Raw genomic sequence first — 17,506 nt, 5'->3', positions numbered from 1 at the left:
GATTGTACCAGATGATGTTGTTTCGTTTTCTGCTCTTTTTTGGTTGGTTTCCTGGGGTGGGTTCATAGGTGAGGGTGAAGTTGTATCCGCTTTCATCAAGTGCTTTCTGGTACGGGGGGGGGGGGTTGCTTGGTCGAATTCAGCTTTGCTGGATGACAGCATCGATAGCCTTTTATTAATTCCGGTAGGTATTCTTTTCGTGGTGGTGGGTGGGTGGTTGCTGTCATGGTTGGTTGGAAACCAACCAAAAAAGAGCAGAAAACGAAACAACATCATCTGGTACAATCCGCCATTCAGCAAAGACGTCTCAACCAACATCGGCCGCAAGTTCCTCACTCTGATCGACAAACACTTCCCCAAAGGCAACACCCTAAGAAAAATATTCAACAAGAACAACATTAAATTGAGCTACAGCTGTATGAATAACATGCAACAAATCATTTCAAACCACAACAAAGCAATTGCAAAAGGACTGCCTACCCCCAGACTAAACGACTCTGAAACCAATAATGAATGTAACTGTCGCAAGAAACCTGATTGCCCTCTCAACGGAAGGTGCTTACAGACATCAGTCGTTTACCAAGCAAAGGTAATACGCAAGGACATTAACACATGCGACACGTACGTAGGATTAACCGAAGGAGCGTTCAAAACAAGATGGAATAATCACAACGCCTCCTTTAGAAACCAGACTTTGCAGAATTCTACAGAACTCAGCAAACACATTTGGAACCTCAAAGAAAATAATGTTGAATATTCAATAACATGGCAAATTCTTGCATCCAGCACACCTTACAACAGTGGTAATAAAAGATGCAACCTATGCTTAAAAGAGAAACTGTTTATTATATATCATCCAGAGCTATCATCCCTCAACAAGCGCAGTGAAATCATTTCAACATGCCGCCACAAACGGAAACACCTCCTAGGTAACACATTAGCCAATCACCACACCCTACGCCTGCTTGTACCCACCCACTCTGTGCTCTATATAAACCATTGTATGTGAATGCTTCCATTAAAATCTCCTGATGATTGAGGGAACCCCTCATGAAACAGATCTGTAGAGACGAAGTAGTCTTGTGATTTTTTCCCACACATACATATTGCGCTCTACCACGGTATCGAGCACTATTCTCTGGATAATCCAATCAAGACATACATATATATATATATATATATATATATATATATATATATATATATGCCACCGTGTTGAATGGAGAAGTCTATACCCCTTCCCCTTCGAGCTGTCCTGGATGAACTAAAATACATTTTTTCCAATCATTTTGGAACTTGCACACGTACTTCTGCTTATTCTTATTCGTCATCACCATGTCTCTTCTTACTTCTTCCGCTTCGTCTCTGTTATGTTTTTGGACATTACTACTTGCCGTCGTTTTGAAGCAATGCATGATGGGAATCGGGATGTTGCGTGTCAGTGTATTAAAGTTCCGGCTGGAATAAATAAACACACGCTGAGAAATAGCTCCGTGCCTGCCTACTTTATGGGTTATAGATAAACCTACGGATAACTGAGACATATATAATAATATCCATCTCAGGAGAGAGTGGACGCTAAAGGCACGCCCCCAATATTGTTATCCGGGTGGAAATCGGGAGAAATTCGGGAGAATGATTCCCCCAGGAGATTTTTGAAAGGGGTACTGAAATTTGGGAGTCCCCCAGAAAAATCGGGAGGGTTGGCAAGTATGCGGACACCTGCCCCCGATGCAAGCGGACTATAACGTCCGACGGGGGACTTCCTTTTTCGCAAAGCTTTTAAAGGCCTACTGAAAGCCACTACTAGCGACCACGCAGTCTGATAGTTTATATATCAATGATGAAATATTAACATCACAACACATGCCAATACGGCCTTTTTAGTTTACTAAATTGCAATTTAAATGTCCCGCGAGGTATCCTGTTGAAAACATCGCGGAATGATGATGCGTGCGCGTGAAGTCACCAGTGATAGCGGACATTTTCTCCCAGCTCCGATCACGGCTAAAAGTAGTCTCCTTTTATCGCATAATTACACAGTATTCTGGACATCTGTGTTGCTGATTATTTTGCAATTTATTCAATTAATAATGGAGACGTCAAAGAAGAATGCTGTTGGTGGAAAGCAGTGTATTGCGGCCGGCTGTAGCAACACAAACACAGCTGGTGCTTCTCTGTTTGTTGTGAAGCTTTTAATATGGAACGGAGCGGTCACGCCAACATGTTTCTCTACCACATGTCCACCGGCAGGTTTCGGTGAGAAAATTGTGGTAATAAGTCGGCTCTTACCGTAAACATGAGCAGAGCTTGTGTCGTGCCTCCTGCAGCTGTCAAAGAGGCAGCTGTGACTTTCTTGGCTCCTCCATGGCTTCCCTCAGAGACACTGGCGGTCACCATACCCCTCCAACTTTCAGGTATGACTATATAATTCACTAAATCATTAGTAACACAATAAGCAGATAAGGGATTTTCCAGAATTATCCTAGTAAATGTTTCTAATAACATCTGAATCGCTTCCACTGCCCTCGTTTATTTCTTCTTCTAGTCCTTCACTCTCACTATCCTCATCCACAAATCTTTCATCCTCGCTCAAATTATTGGGGAAATTGTCGCTTTCTTGGTCCGAATCGCTCTCGCTGCTGGTGGCCATGATTGTAAACAATGTGAGGATGTGAGGAGCTCCACAACCCGTGACGTCACGCGCACATCGTCTGCTACTTCCGGTACAGGCAAGGCTTTTTTATCAGCGACCAAAAGTTGCGAACTTTATCGTGGATGTTCTCTACTAAATCCTTTCAGCAAAAATACGGCAATATGGCGAAATGATCAAGTATGAGACATAGAATGGACCTGCTATCCCCGTTTAAATAAGAACATCTCATTTCAGTAGGCCTTTAAACTGAAAGGGTTGCGCTTCCTGTATATATTTGATCTCCATCATGTCCGGGGGAGGTGGGCGGGGCCGATGAGGGTGTCGTGAGTGGGACGTTTCCCGCCATCTTTCCGCCATGTGATCCAGCCCCGCCTCCCTCTCCTCCTCGCTCTCTCCGTGCGTGCGGCAAGCAGCAAGGACGTCCTCCCCCTTTTTTTTTTTTTTCTTTTTTTTTTTCCTCTCGTCCCTCCTCCTCCTCCTCACATCTGCAGACGTTGCGAAGGACGAGCCGCTAGGACAACTTCCGACTCTCGGACCGCGCGAGGCTCGCAGGTAAAAACCGCCACGTTCGACGGCGCGGCGTGGGCGTGGGAGAGGAGCTGTCCGCTGGCCGCGGTGCTGAAAGCTTCGCGGGTGTTTTGCGTGTTTTTTTTGTTTTTTTTGTGCCTCTCTTTTCACCGGCTACAACGCGCGTGCACGTCCGGTGGCCCGCGCGCCCACGCTCACGCGTGCTTTTTGAAGCGACGCAAAGTTTGATAACGCGCGCTCCGCATGCACGCCGAGGGACTTTCCCGACGTGCACCTGCGCTTCCACTCAACGCGTGTTTGACCTGTACGTGCACGCGCAGAGGTCACCATACAACACGCAGATTGTCGTGCTGGTGTGGAACTTAGGCGGGCAGTTGTCTTTTTTTTTTTTTTTTTTTGGTGCAAGTTGAAGCGTGCTGACCGCCTCCACGCCGGGTCAGCTTGGAAGGCGCGAGTTGTGTGGGCAGACACGGTCGTGATGTTTATGGTTGTGGGGGTGTGTGGAACCGGAGATGGTGTGTTACGCAGGTTGAGCGCAGGTGTGTTGCGTTCCAACCGCTGACCTTCCTTTGATTAGTGATCTTCATTATTAGGAGTGTGTTAAAAATAATTAAATAGATTTTCAGGTTAATCGCGGTTTCTAATCGAATAAATGGTAAAAGATGGTAAATGGGTTATACTTGTTTAGCGCTTTTCTATCTTGAATAGTGTCAAAGCGCTTTGACACTATTTACACACACACACACTCACACACACACACACACACATGCATGCACACGCATTCTTGTATTTGTTACCTTCTCGAGACCTCCGAAAAATGCCTATCTCGTTAAATCAACCAAAAATCCTGACTTTGGAGCAATGTTCACGGACTGTGGTAATTGCCTCTATATTAGATGCAATGGTTTTCCGTATCGGGACCATGATTTATGTCCTAACTTGTTCACACCTTCCTCAAATGGAAGGTACTTTTTCTTGTTGATGTGTCAAGAAAGGTAGAACTACAAGAACGAACACATACACACACACACACACACACACACACGTTTCTGTATTTGTTGCCTTCTTGAGACCTCAGTAAAATGCCTACCTCGTTAAATCAACCAAAAATCCCGACTTTGGAGCAATGTTCACGGACTGTAGTATTTGCCTCTATATTAGATGCAAAGGTTTTCCGTATCGCGACCATGATTTATGTCCTAACTTGTTCACACCTTCCTCAAACGGAAGGTACTTTTTCTTGTTGATTTCTCAAGAAAGGTAGAAATACAAGAACGAACACACACACACACACACACACACACACACACACACACACACACACACGTTCTTGTATTTGTTACCTTCTTAGACCTCCGAAAAAGTCCTAACTCTTTAAATTAAACAAAATCCTGACTTTGGAGCAATGTTCACGGACTCTAGAATTTGCCTCTATATTAGATGCAATGGTTTTCCGTATTGGGACCATGATTTATGTCCTAACTTGTTCACACCTCCTCATATGGAAGCTACTTTTCCTTGTTGATGTTTCAAGAAAGGTAGAAATACAAGAACAAACACACACACACACACACACACACACACACACACACACACGCACGCACGCACACACGTTCCTGTATTTGTTGCCTTCTTGAGACCTCCGAAAAATGCCTACCTTGTTAAATTAACCAAAAATCCTGACTTTGGAGCAATGTTCACGGACTCTAGAATTTGCCTCTATATTAGATGCAATGGTTTTCCGTATCGCGACCATGATTTATGTCCTAACTTGTTCACACCTTCCTCAAATGGAAGGTACTTTTTCTTGTTGATGTGTCAAGAAAGGTAGAACTACAAGAACGAACACATACACACACACACACGTTTCTGTATTTGTTACCTTCTTGAGACCTCTGTAAAATGCCTACCTCGTTAAATCAACCAAAAATCCTGACTTTGGAGCAATGTTCACGGACTGTAGTATTTGCCTCTATATTAGATCCAATGGTTTTCCGTATCGCGACCATGATTTATGTCCTAACTTGTTCACACCTTAATCAAATGGAAGGTACTTTTTCTTGGTGATGTCTCAAGAAAGGTAGAAAAACAAGAACGAACACACGCGCGAACACACACACACACACACACACACACACACACACACACACACACACACACGCACGCACGTTCCTGTATTTGTACGGCGTGGCGCAGTGGAAGAGCGGCCGTCCGCAACCCGAGGGTCCCTGGTTCAAATCCCACCTAGTACCAACCCCGTCACGTCCGTTGTGTCTTGAGCAAGACACTTCACCTTTGCTCCTGATGGGTGCTGGTTAGCGCCTTGCATGGCAGCTCCCTCCATCAGTGTGTGAATGTGTGTGTGAATGGGTAAATGTGGAAGTAGTGTCAAAGCGCTTTGAGTACCTTGAAGGTAGAAAAGCGCTATACAAGTACAACCCATTTATCATTTATTTATTTATCTTGTATTTGTTACCTTCTTAGACCTCCGAAAAAGTCCTACCTCTTTAAATTAACCAAAAATCCTGACTTTGGAGCAATGTTCACGGACTGTAGTATTTGGCTCTCTATTAGATGCAATGGTTTTCCGTATCGCGACCATGATTTATGTCCTAACTTGTTCACACCTCCTCATATGGAAGCTACTTTTCCTTGTTGATATTTCAAGAAGGGTAGAAATACAAGAACAAACACACACACTCACGCACACATTCTTGTATTTGTTGCTTTCTTGAGACCTCCGAAAAATGCCTACCTCGTTAAATCAACCAAAAATCCTGACTTTGGAGCAATGTTCACGGACTGTAGTATTTGGCTCTCTATTAGATGCAAAGGGTTTCCGTATCGGAACCATGATTTATGTCCTAACTTGTTCACACCTCCCTTTAATGGAAAGTACTTTTCCTTGTTGATGTCTCAAGAAAGGTAGAAATACAAGAACAAACACACGCGTGAACCCCCCGCCCCCGCCCCCCCCATTTTTGCACACACTTATTTCATATGTTGGCCAGAGGGGGAGCACTTTTAAAACCGATACTCAGTCAATTTGAAAAATCCCTCCTTTTTTTGACAGATTTCACCACCAGGGGTGCAAATGAGACATTCTCTATTACATGCAGTGTTTTTCCGTATTGCGACCATGATTTATGTCCTAACTTGTTCACACTTCCTCATATGGAAGCTTCTTTTCCTTGTTGATGTCTCAAGAAGGGTAGAAATACAAGAACACACACACACTTTTTTGTATTTGTTACCTTTTTGGGACCTCCGAAAAATGACCCCCTCTTTTGGACCACTCTTTTTAGATATATAAAGATGTGTATTAACAACATTAATAATATATACATACTATGTAAATATAAAAAAGCTTGTTGTGAAAAATTAGTCCGAATTTCACAAGAAAAACTTAGAATTTTGGCTGTTATAATAAAAGTCGTCATTTTACTCAACGCAAGTCAAAATGTTACAAGAAATACTGAACATTTGTGCAATATTATGATAAAAGTTGGAATTTTACTTAATAACTGTCGCAATTTTATAATTAAAGCTTAACATTTTGGCAATATTTTGTTTATGTTGTGTTACGGAGCGGATGTCCTCCCAAAATATGATGAAGTACCTCCATCCATCCATCCATTTCCTACCGCTTGTCCCTTTTTGGGGTCGTGTGCGGGGAGGGGAGGTGCTGGAGCCTATCCCAGCTGCATTCACAGCTGTTTATTTTATGTAGGATTGTGAATGCAGATAAGATAGGCTCCAACCCCCCCCCCCCCCACCCCCCCTCGACCCCAAAAAGGGACTAGCAGTAGAAAAACGATGGATAGATGGATGTATGCAGGGGGAGTAGGGGGTAACAGGTGGGCGTATATTGTAGCGTCCCGGAAGAGTTAGTGCTGCAAGGGTTCCTGGGTATTTGTTTTCTTTTGTTTATGTTGTGTTACGGTGCGGATGTTCTCCCGAAATATGATGAAGTACGTCCACCCATCCATTTTCTACCGCTTGTCCCTTTTTGGGGTTGGGGGGGTGCTGGAGCCTATCTCAGCTACATTCACATTCCTACATATAATAAATAAACAGCTGTGAATGCAGCTGAGATAGGCCCCAGCACCTCCCCCCCTCCCAACCCCAAAAAGGGACAAGCGGTAAAAAATGGATGGATGGATGTACTTCACCATATTTCGAGAGAGCCTCCGCACCGTAACACAACATAAACAAAAGAAAATAAATACCCACAACCCTTTGCAGCACTAACTTTTCCGGGACGCTACAATATACACCCCCCCGCAACCTCCTACCCCCCTGCATACATCCATCCATCCATTTTCTACGGCTTGTCCCTTTTCAGGGTGGGGGGCGGGTGCTAGAGCCTATCTCAGCTGCATTCGCAGCTGTTTATTTATTTGATGTAGGAATGTGAATGCATCTGAGATAAGCTCCAGCACCCCCCGCGACCCCAAAAGGGACAAGCGGTAGAAAATGGATGGATGTATGTAGTTAATCATATTTCAGGAGAACATCCGCACCGTAACACAACATAAATAAAAGAAAACAAATACCCAGAACCCCGTGCAGCACTAACTCTTCCGGGACGCTACAATATACCCCCCTTGCATACATCCCTCCATCCATTTTCTACCGCTTGTCCCTTTTTGGGGTTGGGGGGGTGCTGGAGCCTATCTCAGCTGCATTCGGGCGGAAGGCGGTGTACACCCTGGACAAGTCGCCACCTCATTTTCTACCTCTTGTCCCTTTTGGGGTTACGGGGGGTGCTGGAGCCTATCTCAGCTGCATTCGGGCGGAAGGCGGGTACACCCTGGACAAATCGCCACCTTATCGTAGTTTTTTTGAGTAAATATTAATATTTATTTGTTTATTTTTATTTCCCCCCCAGATCTCATCTTCTCTTCTCGCTGGTAACCTGTGAATGTGACATCGCTTCGCCTGGGCAGGGATTAAAAAAGCCATCGCCATGAATTTCGTAATGAAGCAAGCGTTGGGAGGTAAGATTTTCCTTTTCTAGTACCCGTGCTTTAAGCTTGAAGGACTGCTCGAACGACGTCGGTACCTTCCGGGACCTTGACTCTTACTTTAGTGTTAGCGTGACCGCCTCCCTGGTGCGGGGCCTCCCTGACTGGACTTTAGACCGGAAGCTACACCCGTGCAGCCGCTCTTATCCGCACATGCCGAGCCCACGTTCCCGCACCTGAAAGGGAGACAAAGATAATAAAGACGGCTTGTAATCTGCCATCTTTTCATTCTAGAACACGAGCCACAATGGCTCCCTGGACGTGACATTATCACACCGATGCCTCCAATAAAATCAACTTGTTATCATGTAGGAATATGTAGATGGATGAGTGCACGGGTGTTGTTGAGCCTTCAGAGAGTCTTTGCATGGAGCGCAGCCTCCTTAACTCTGTGTTAACATTCAATGGGATGCGATTAAAAGTAGTGTTTGGGGGAAACAGGAGTACAAACCATCGTTTATTTAACTCGTTAAACTCCTTTAACCCAGCCTAATGATCATCTCGGTGCGTTCAGAGGAAATAATGTCTTTGCCTAATTTAGTAGTGTCCAAAATGAGCACATTGAAGTGAATGTGTCATAGTAGTGTTGGAACCTTACCAATACTTTGGTACCAGTACTAAAATTATTTCAATACTTTTCTTAATAAAGGGGACCACAAAAATGTTTTGCTTTATTTTAACAAAAAATCTTAGGGTACATTAAAAATATGTTTATTATTGCAGTTAAAGGCCTACTGAAAGCCACTACTAGCGACCACGCAGTCTGATAGTTTATATATCAATAATGAAATATTAACATTGCAACACATGCCAATACGGCCTTTTTAGTTTACTAAATTGCAATTTTAAATTTCGCGCAAAGTATCCTGTTGAAAACGTCGCGGTATGATGACGCTTGCGGATTGTAGCGGACATTTTGTTCCAGCCCCCATTCCAGCTATAAGTCGTCTGCTTTAATCGCATAATTACACAGTATTCTGGACATCTGTGTTGCTGAATCTTTTGCAATTTGTTCAATTAATAATGGAGACGTCAAAGAAGAAAGACGTAGGTGGGAAGCGGTGTATTGCGGCTGCCTTTAGCAACACAAACACAGCCGGTGTTTCCTTGTTTACATTCCCGAAAGATGACGGTGGAGCTTTACTATGGAACAGAGCGGTCAAGCGAACATGGTTCCCGACCACATGGTTTCGGTGAGAAAATTGTGGTAATAAGTCGGATCTTACCGTAGACATGGGCGGAGAGCTGGCGTCGTTCCTCGTGCACCTGTCAAAGAGGCAGCTGCGGACTCTCTTGCCTCCGCCGACCGGCCGCCCCCCAACGTGGGATGCTTCCACTGGAGGAGGGGGGGGGGGGAATAATCTCAGCCCAGCCCCAACGGCTGCCTTCGCTTCGTCTTGTCGAGAAACGAGGCTCCCCTCAGAGACACTGGCGGTTACCACACCCGTGGCCACACCCCTCTGACTTTCAGGTTGTACAGGTACGACCATATACTCTCACTAAAACACTAGTAACATAATAAGCAGATGAGGGATTTTCCAGAATTATTCTAGTAAATGTGTCAAATAACATCTGAATAGCTCGCACTGCCCTCGTCTTTTTTTTTTCTAGTCCTTCACTCTCACTTTCCTCATCCACGAATCTTTCATCCTCACTAAAATTAATGGGGAAATCGTCGCTTTCTCGGTCCGAATCGCTCTCGCTGCTGGTGGCCATGATTGTAAACAATGTTCAGATGTGAGGCGCTCCACAACCTGTGACGTCACGCACACATCGTCTGCTACTTCCGGTACAGGCAAGGTTTTTTTATCAGCGACCAAAAGTTGCGAACTTTATCGTGGATGTTCTCTACTAAATCCTTTCAGCAAAAATATGGCAATATGGCGAAATGATCAAGTATGACACATAGAATGGACCTGCTATCCCCGTTTGAATAAGAACATCTCATTTCAGTAGGCCTTAAGTCGTTAAATAAAATAGTGAACATACTAGTAAACAAACAAATACTCCTAATTAGTCTCCTGACTAATTAGTCTGCTAAGCTTGAAATTAGTTTTTTATTTGCAAAAAGTATTTTTTTATACTTGCGAATCGTTTTTTTACTTGCAGAAAAAAAGGTTCCATACTTCCGGAAAAAAACATTTTATTTGCAGTAATTACCTTTTTTTTTTTTCTTACAAATTGTTTTATACTTGCAAAAATATTGTTTTTATACTTGAGAAGTTTTTCTTTATTTGCATAAAAATAGTTGCGTATCGTTCTTTTACTTGGAGAATTTACCTTTTTTTTTAAAACTCGCAAATCGTTTAGTTTTTTTTTAATACTTTTTTTTTTTACTTACAAATTGTTTTTTCACTTGCAAAAATATTATTTTCATACTTGCAAAAAAAATGTTTATTCCCGCAAATATTGTTTCCATACTTGCAAATAGTTGTTATACCTGCCGGAAATAGTTTCTATATTTGCAAATCGTTTTATATCTTGCACAAAATACTTTTTTTGACTTGCAAATCTTATTTTTACTCGCATACATTTTTTTTGTATTCGCAAATCTTTTTCTTTGCCTGCAGGAAAATAGTTTCTATACTTGCGAATTGTTTTTTATTTGCAGAATATGCGTTTGTTTTTTTGACTTGCAAATTTGTTTTCAACTGAAGAAAAAAAAAAAAATCTACTTGCGAATTCTTGGGCTTGAGTAACAACATTTTTAGAGTTTTGGCAATAAATACACTTCATAGATTGTGCACTCAATACGGTCCAAATGGTGAGTGCACAGTGTTGCACGCTTACTACCCTCAATAATCACCATTGTGGATACGTAATGGAAGGGGTTAAACAAAAAAAAAAATCAGGTCCGTGTTTTATCAGGCGATCCAATGTTGGCAATAATTTGCTGTCAAGTGACCATTTTAGGACGGCACTACGATGTCTAAGTGTGCGCACTTAGGCCAGTGTACTCATGATGGCGTAGTGATGGAAGTATTCTACTTGAGACACTGCAATAGTGTCACATGTGCACATACTTGCCAACCTTGAGACCTCCGATTTCGGGAGGTGGGGGGGGGGGGCGTGGTCGGGGCTGGGGAGGAGGCGTGGTTTGGGCGGGGGGCGTGGTTAAAAGGGGTTGAGTATAATTCACCAACTCGAGTATTTCATATATATATATAATTATATATATATATATGTATGAAATACTTGACTTTCAATGAATTCTACCTACATATATTTATTTTATTATATATATAAATAAAAGAAATAGTTGAATTTCAGACGGCCCCTATCAAATACACAGTAATAAAAACAGAGTTGTTCTACTAACTGTACTGTGCTTGCTGCTTATTAAAAAAAAAAACAACAACACTTACCTTTCACTATTTGAGTAACCTTTGTTCTGCTTCACGGTGGCAGAGGGGTTAGTGCGTCTGCCTCACAATACGAACTTCCTGCAGTCCTGGGTTCAAATCCTGGCTCGGGATCTTTCTGTGTGGAGTTTGCATGTTCTCCCCGTGAATGCGTGGGTTCCCTCCGGGTACTCCGGCTTCCTCCCACTTCCAAAGACATGCACCTGGGGATAGGTTGATTGGCAACACTAAATTGGCCCTAGTGTTTGAATGTGAGTGTGAATGTTGTCTGTCTATCTGTGTTGGCCCTGCGATGAGGTGGCGACTTGTCCAGGGTGTACCCCGCCTTCCGCCCGATTGTAGCTGAGATAGGCGCCAGCGCCTCCCCGCGGCCGCAAAAGGGAATAAGCGGTAGAAAATGGATGGATGGATGGATGTTCTGCCATTTGCGTGCCGTACTGGCGAGAGTCACTTTCCGTCAGGTGGCCAACACCACGTAAATCGTTGGCCAATCAAAAAGCAACCCCATAACGCTCTAGCCAACATTCACCAGGAGATGGCAACAGACAACATAGAATCACTCTATATTGGTCTAGCTCCATCCTATCTTGCCGATTGTATTGTACCATATGTCCCGGCAAGAAATCTGCGTTCAAAGGACTCCGGCTTGTTAGTGATTCCCAAAGCCCAAAAAAAGTCTGCGGGCTATAGAGCGTTTTCCGTTCGGGCTCCAGTACTCTGGAATGCCCTCCCGGTAACAGTTCGAGATGCTACCTCAGTAGAAGCATTTAAGTCTCACCTTAAAACTCATTTGTATACTCTAGCCTTCAAATAGACTCCCTTTTTAGACCAGTTGATCTGCCGTTTCTTTCCTTTTTCTTCTATGTCCCACTCTCCCTTGTGGAGGGGGTCCGGTCCGATCCGGTGGCCATGTACTGCTTGCCTGTGTATCGGCTGGGGACATCTCTGCGATGCTGATCCGCCTCCGCTTGGGATGGTTTCCTGCTGGCTCCGCTGTGAACGGGACTCTCGCTGCTGTGTTGGATCCGCTCTGGACTGGACTCTCGCGACTGTGTTGGATCCATTATAGATTGAACTTTCACAGTATCATGTTAGACCTGCTCGACATCCATTGCTTTCCTCCTCTCCAAGGTTCTCATAGTCATCATTGTCACCGACGTCCCACTGGGTCATTATTGTCACCGATGTCCCACTGGGTCTGAGTTTTCCTTGCGTGGGCCTACCGAGGATGTCGTGGTGGTTTGTGCAGCCCTTTGAGACACTAGTGATTTAGGGCTATATAAGTAAACATTGATTGATATTACAGACAGCGGCTGTAACTTCCTCGTTCTGCTACCTCGTCTCCTTGTGTGTGCAGTTTTTTATTAAATATCCGTAGATGTTGTAACGTGATTGGGCAGGCAAGCTGTTTATATAACAGGAAAGCGGACGTAAAAAAAGGCTGTCCCCACTGATGTCGCATGGAGCTGGAGGGGGCGTGAATTTCGGGAGGTTTTTGGGAGAAAATTTTTTCGGGGAGGTTTTCGGGAGAGGTGCAGAATTTCGGGAATCCACGGGAAATCCCGGGAGGGTTGGAAAGTATGCATGTGCAACTGTAATTAGTTTAGTTTAGTCTTTATTTCAATCAATCAATCAATCAATGTTTATTTATATAGCCCCAAATCACAAATGTCTCAAAGGACTGCACAAATCATTACGACTACAACATCCTCGGAAGAACCCACAAAAGGGCAAGGAAAACTCACACCCAGTGGGCAGGGAGAATTCACATTCAGTGGGACGCCAGTGACAATGCTGACTATGAGAAACCTTGGAGAGGACCTCAGATGTGGGCAACCCCCCCCCTCTAGGGGACCGAAAGCAATGGATGTCGAGCGGGTCTAACATGATACTGTGAAAGTTCAATCCATAGTGGCTCCAACACAGCCGCGAGAGTTCAGTTCAAGCGGATCCAAGACAGCAGTGAGAGTCCCGTCCACAGGAGACCATCTCAAGCGGAGGCGGATCAGCAGCGTAGAGATGTCCCCAACCGATACAGGCGAGCGGTCCATCCTGGGTCCCGACAAGCGGTCCATCCTGGGTCTCGACTCTGGACAGCCAGTACTTCATCCATGGTCATCGGACCGGACCCCCTCCACAAGGGACGGGGGGACATAGGAGAAAGAAAAGAAGCGGCAAATCAACTGGTCTAAAAAAGAGGTCTATTTAAAGGCTAGAGTATACAGATGAGTTTTAAGGTGAGACTTAAAAAGGGACAATGCACAGAAACATTAAGCTCAAGGACGGATTATATTATAGCTCATTTCCATCTGCAGTCCCTAGCTACCTAAATCAAAGGGATGCAAAAAAAAATCATGCAATAAAATTATGACAATAAAATCATATCATATAATCAAATCAAGGAAAGTCATAAAATGGCCTTTCATGGACACATACTTAATATACAACACAACCACATCTCATTTACATCATCACACAAAGACAATACACCAGGGGTGCCCATTACGTCGATCGTGAGCTACCAGTCGATTGTAGAGTGTGTGTCAGTCCATCGCCAGCCAGGCATTGAAAAAATAGACCTAATAATTAGTGATCATCAATCTTCACTAAGACGTCACTTTTGTCATTTGATTGACATTCACGGCACCCAAAGATCTTCTGAGATAACACTGGTTGATCGAGGGGAAGGCGAGAAACACTTTTTATTTCAACGGACTCTCGCATCGTGCCTGCCGTCACAACGCTAACGACCGACTGCACAGTTCCTGTCTTCGCAATAAAAGCGCTGCTTCTTCCTGGCTGCGCTAACAAAATAAAAGTTTCAAAAAACTGACGTGCACGGAGTTTGGCGCCATTGTATTTCTTGTAAAGTTTATAAAAACGAGTATGGAAGCTAGACAAATAAGATGCCAAACCACTCTCATGTGGTATCAGACAGAAAGGAGCCCTTTTTTTCTCATCCATTTGAAAATGTGGACGTTATCAGCACTACTGTGTGATTCCAATCAATGCAAGTCATCAGAATCAGGTAATACTCCAACTTATATTCTTGTCTTCATGAAAGAAAGGAATCTATACGTGTTAAACATGCTTGTATTATTATTAAACACCTTTCTCTTGTCAACAAAAACGTATATATAAGAATGAGGTAGATCCCCTCGACTTGGTCAAGTGAAAAGTAGCTCGCCTGCAGAAAAAGTTTGGGCACCCATGCAATACACACTCTTGTTCACATCAATCAATCAATCAATGTTTACTTATACAGCCCTAAATCACTAGTGTCTCAAAGGGCTGCACAAACCACCACGACATCCTCGGCAGACCCACATAAGGGCAAGGAAAACTCACACCCAGTGGGACGTCGGTGACAATAATGACTATGAGAACCTTGGAGAGGAGGAAAGCAATGGATGTCGAGCGGGTCTAACATGATACTGTGAAAGTTCAATCCATAATGGATCCAACACAGTCGCGAGAGTCCAGTCCAAAGCGGATCCAACACAGCAGCGAGAGTCCCGTTCACAGCGGAGCCAGCAGGAAACCATCCCAAGCGGAGGCGGATCAGCAGCGCAGAGATGTCCCCAGCCGATACACAGGCAAGCAGTACATGGCCACCGGATCGGACCGGACCCCCTCCACAAGGGAGAGTGGGACGTAGAAGAAAAAGAAAAGAAACGGCAGATCAACTGGTCTAAAAAGGGAGTCTATTTAAAGGCTAGAGTATACAAATGAGTTTTAAGGCGTTATAATTTGTAAAAAAAAAAAAAAAACAACCATGATTTTAACACACACACCTCACAATTTACAACAAAAATGCTGTCATGGATAAATATAATATGTTGCGATCTGCTGCTCAGATCTTCACATGTTTGTTTTTTCCATCTTTGTTTCATTCTCAGTCCGACCCGTTTATTTCCTGTTTAGTCCATCACTATGGTTACACATTAGTTCACCTGCTACACTCGTACGGCACACCTGCTTCAGCTTATCACCCTCCTTTTATAAGCCAGCCTTTTCTGTTCAGTCTTCCTCGGATCCTGATTTGCCCACGCGCAACAGTGACGACTCTCGACCTTCATCTTTGTATGAGATGGTTTCCTGTGGACGGGACTCTCACTGCTGTCTTGGAGCCACTATGGATTGAACTTTCACAGTATCATGTTAGACCCGCTCGACATCCATTGCTTTCGGTCCCCTAGAGGGGGGGGGGTTGCCCACATCTGAGGTCCTCTCCAAGGTTTCTCATAGTCAGCATTGTCGCTGGCGTCCCACTGAATGTGAATTCTCCCTGCCCACTGGGTGTGAGTTTTCCTTGCCCTTTTGTGGGTTCTTCCGAGGATGTTGTAGTCGTAATGATTTGTGCAGTCCTTTGAGACATTTGTGATTTGGGGCTATATAAATAAACATTGATTGATTGATTGATGTATATTCTCGCTAGCTTTTACGCTAAGCCATTTGTTTATTCCAGCTCATGTTTTTTGTGTACCTTCGTGCTAGCTTAGTTGTTTACTTTTACTTCCTAGTTCTCATACTAGCGTTTTTGGTTTGCCTTCTCTTTACACCAGTGTTTTTGTTCCTAGCCTTTTATTATTTAATAAATACCTTATATATTACCTTTGCTGTGTTCTGCTTCGACGCATCCACGGGAAAACTACACCGGCGTTACCATGCCGAAGAAGAGTCCTCACATAATACACACTATGTTGATGTGTCAATCATAGTGGCCACCTTATTGACCGTGTGAGCAGCTTTGATTGCTCCAAAGCCACTTTTTAACTTCGATTGTAAATGAAGAGTAATCTGTTCAACTTTTCAAGTTGCTGATCCGCTTGAGATGGTTTCCTGTGGACGGGACTCTCACTGCTGTCTTGGAGCCACTATGGATTGAACTTTCACAGTATCATGTTAGACCCGCTCGACATCCATTGCTTTCGGTCCCCTAGAGGGGGGGGGTTGCCCACATCTGAGGTCCTCTCCAAGGTTTCTCATAGTCAGCATTGTCACTGGCGTCCCACTGGATGTGAATTCTCCCTGCCCACTGGGTGTGAGTTTTCCTTGCCCTTTTGTGGGTTCTTCCGAGGATGTTGTAGTCGTAATGATTTGTGCAGTCCTTTGAGACATTTGTGATTTGGGGCTATATAAATAAACATTGATTGATTGATTGATGTATATTCTCGCTAGCTTTTACGCTAAGCCATTTGTTTATTCCAGCTCATGTTTTTTGTGTACCTTCGTGCTAGCTTAGTTGTTTACTTTTACTTCCTAGTTCTCATACTAGCGTTTTTGGTTTGCCTTCTCTTTACACCAGTGTTTTTGTTCCTAGCCTTTTATTATTTAATAAAGACCTTATATATTACCTTTGCTGTGTTCTGCTTCGACGCATCCACGGGAAAACTACACCGGCATTACCATGCCGAAGAAGAGTCCTCACATAATACACACTATGTTGATGTGTCAATCATAGTGGCCACCTTATTGACCGTGTGAGCAGCTTTGATTGCTCCAAAGCCACTTTTTAACTTCAATTGTAAATGAAGAGTAATCTGTTCAACTTTTCAAGTTGCTGATCCGCTTGAGATGGTTTCCTGTGGACGGGACTCTCACTGCTGTCTTGGAGCCACTATGGATTGAACTTTCACAGTATCATGTTAGACCCGCTCGACATCCATTGCTTTCGGTCCCCTAGAGGGGGGGGGTTGCCCACATCTGAGGTCCTCTCCAAGGTTTCTCATAGTCAGCATTGTCACTGGCGTCCCACTGGATGTGAATTCTCCCTGCCCACTGGGTGTGAGTTTTCCTTGCCCTTTTGTGGGTTCTTCCGAGGATGTTGTAGTCGTAATGATTTGTGCAGTCCTTTGAGACATTTGTGATTTGGGGCTATATAAATAAACATTGATTGATTGAAGTTGAGCTTGTTCCATTCCTTTATGGCT

The 17,506-nt window shown here is 43.9% G+C and overlaps 1 protein-coding gene across 3 annotated transcripts in view; it reads left to right on the top strand.

The window, feature by feature from the left end:
- Positions 1-17,506, top strand: part of LOC133545978 (complexin-2-like) — a 239,220-nt gene that overhangs the window by 70,543 nt on the left and 151,171 nt on the right. For 2 of the 3 annotated variants that reach the window (XM_061891736.1, XM_061891735.1), the window contains exon 3: positions 8,076-8,184. In XM_061891736.1, coding sequence (XP_061747720.1) covers positions 8,154-8,184 — 31 coding nt within the window. In that variant the 5' untranslated portion in view covers positions 8,076-8,153. Of the gene's footprint in view, positions 1-3,088; positions 3,209-8,075; positions 8,185-17,506 lie in introns of those variants that run through there. The other variant, XM_061891734.1, reaches the window with a different exon arrangement.

The sequence above is a fragment of the Nerophis ophidion genome, linkage group LG29, assembly GCF_033978795.1.
Source record: "Nerophis ophidion isolate RoL-2023_Sa linkage group LG29, RoL_Noph_v1.0, whole genome shotgun sequence".
Taxonomy (NCBI): Eukaryota; Metazoa; Chordata; class Actinopteri; order Syngnathiformes; family Syngnathidae; genus Nerophis; species Nerophis ophidion.
This window is presented reverse-complemented; position numbering and strand designations above follow the sequence as displayed.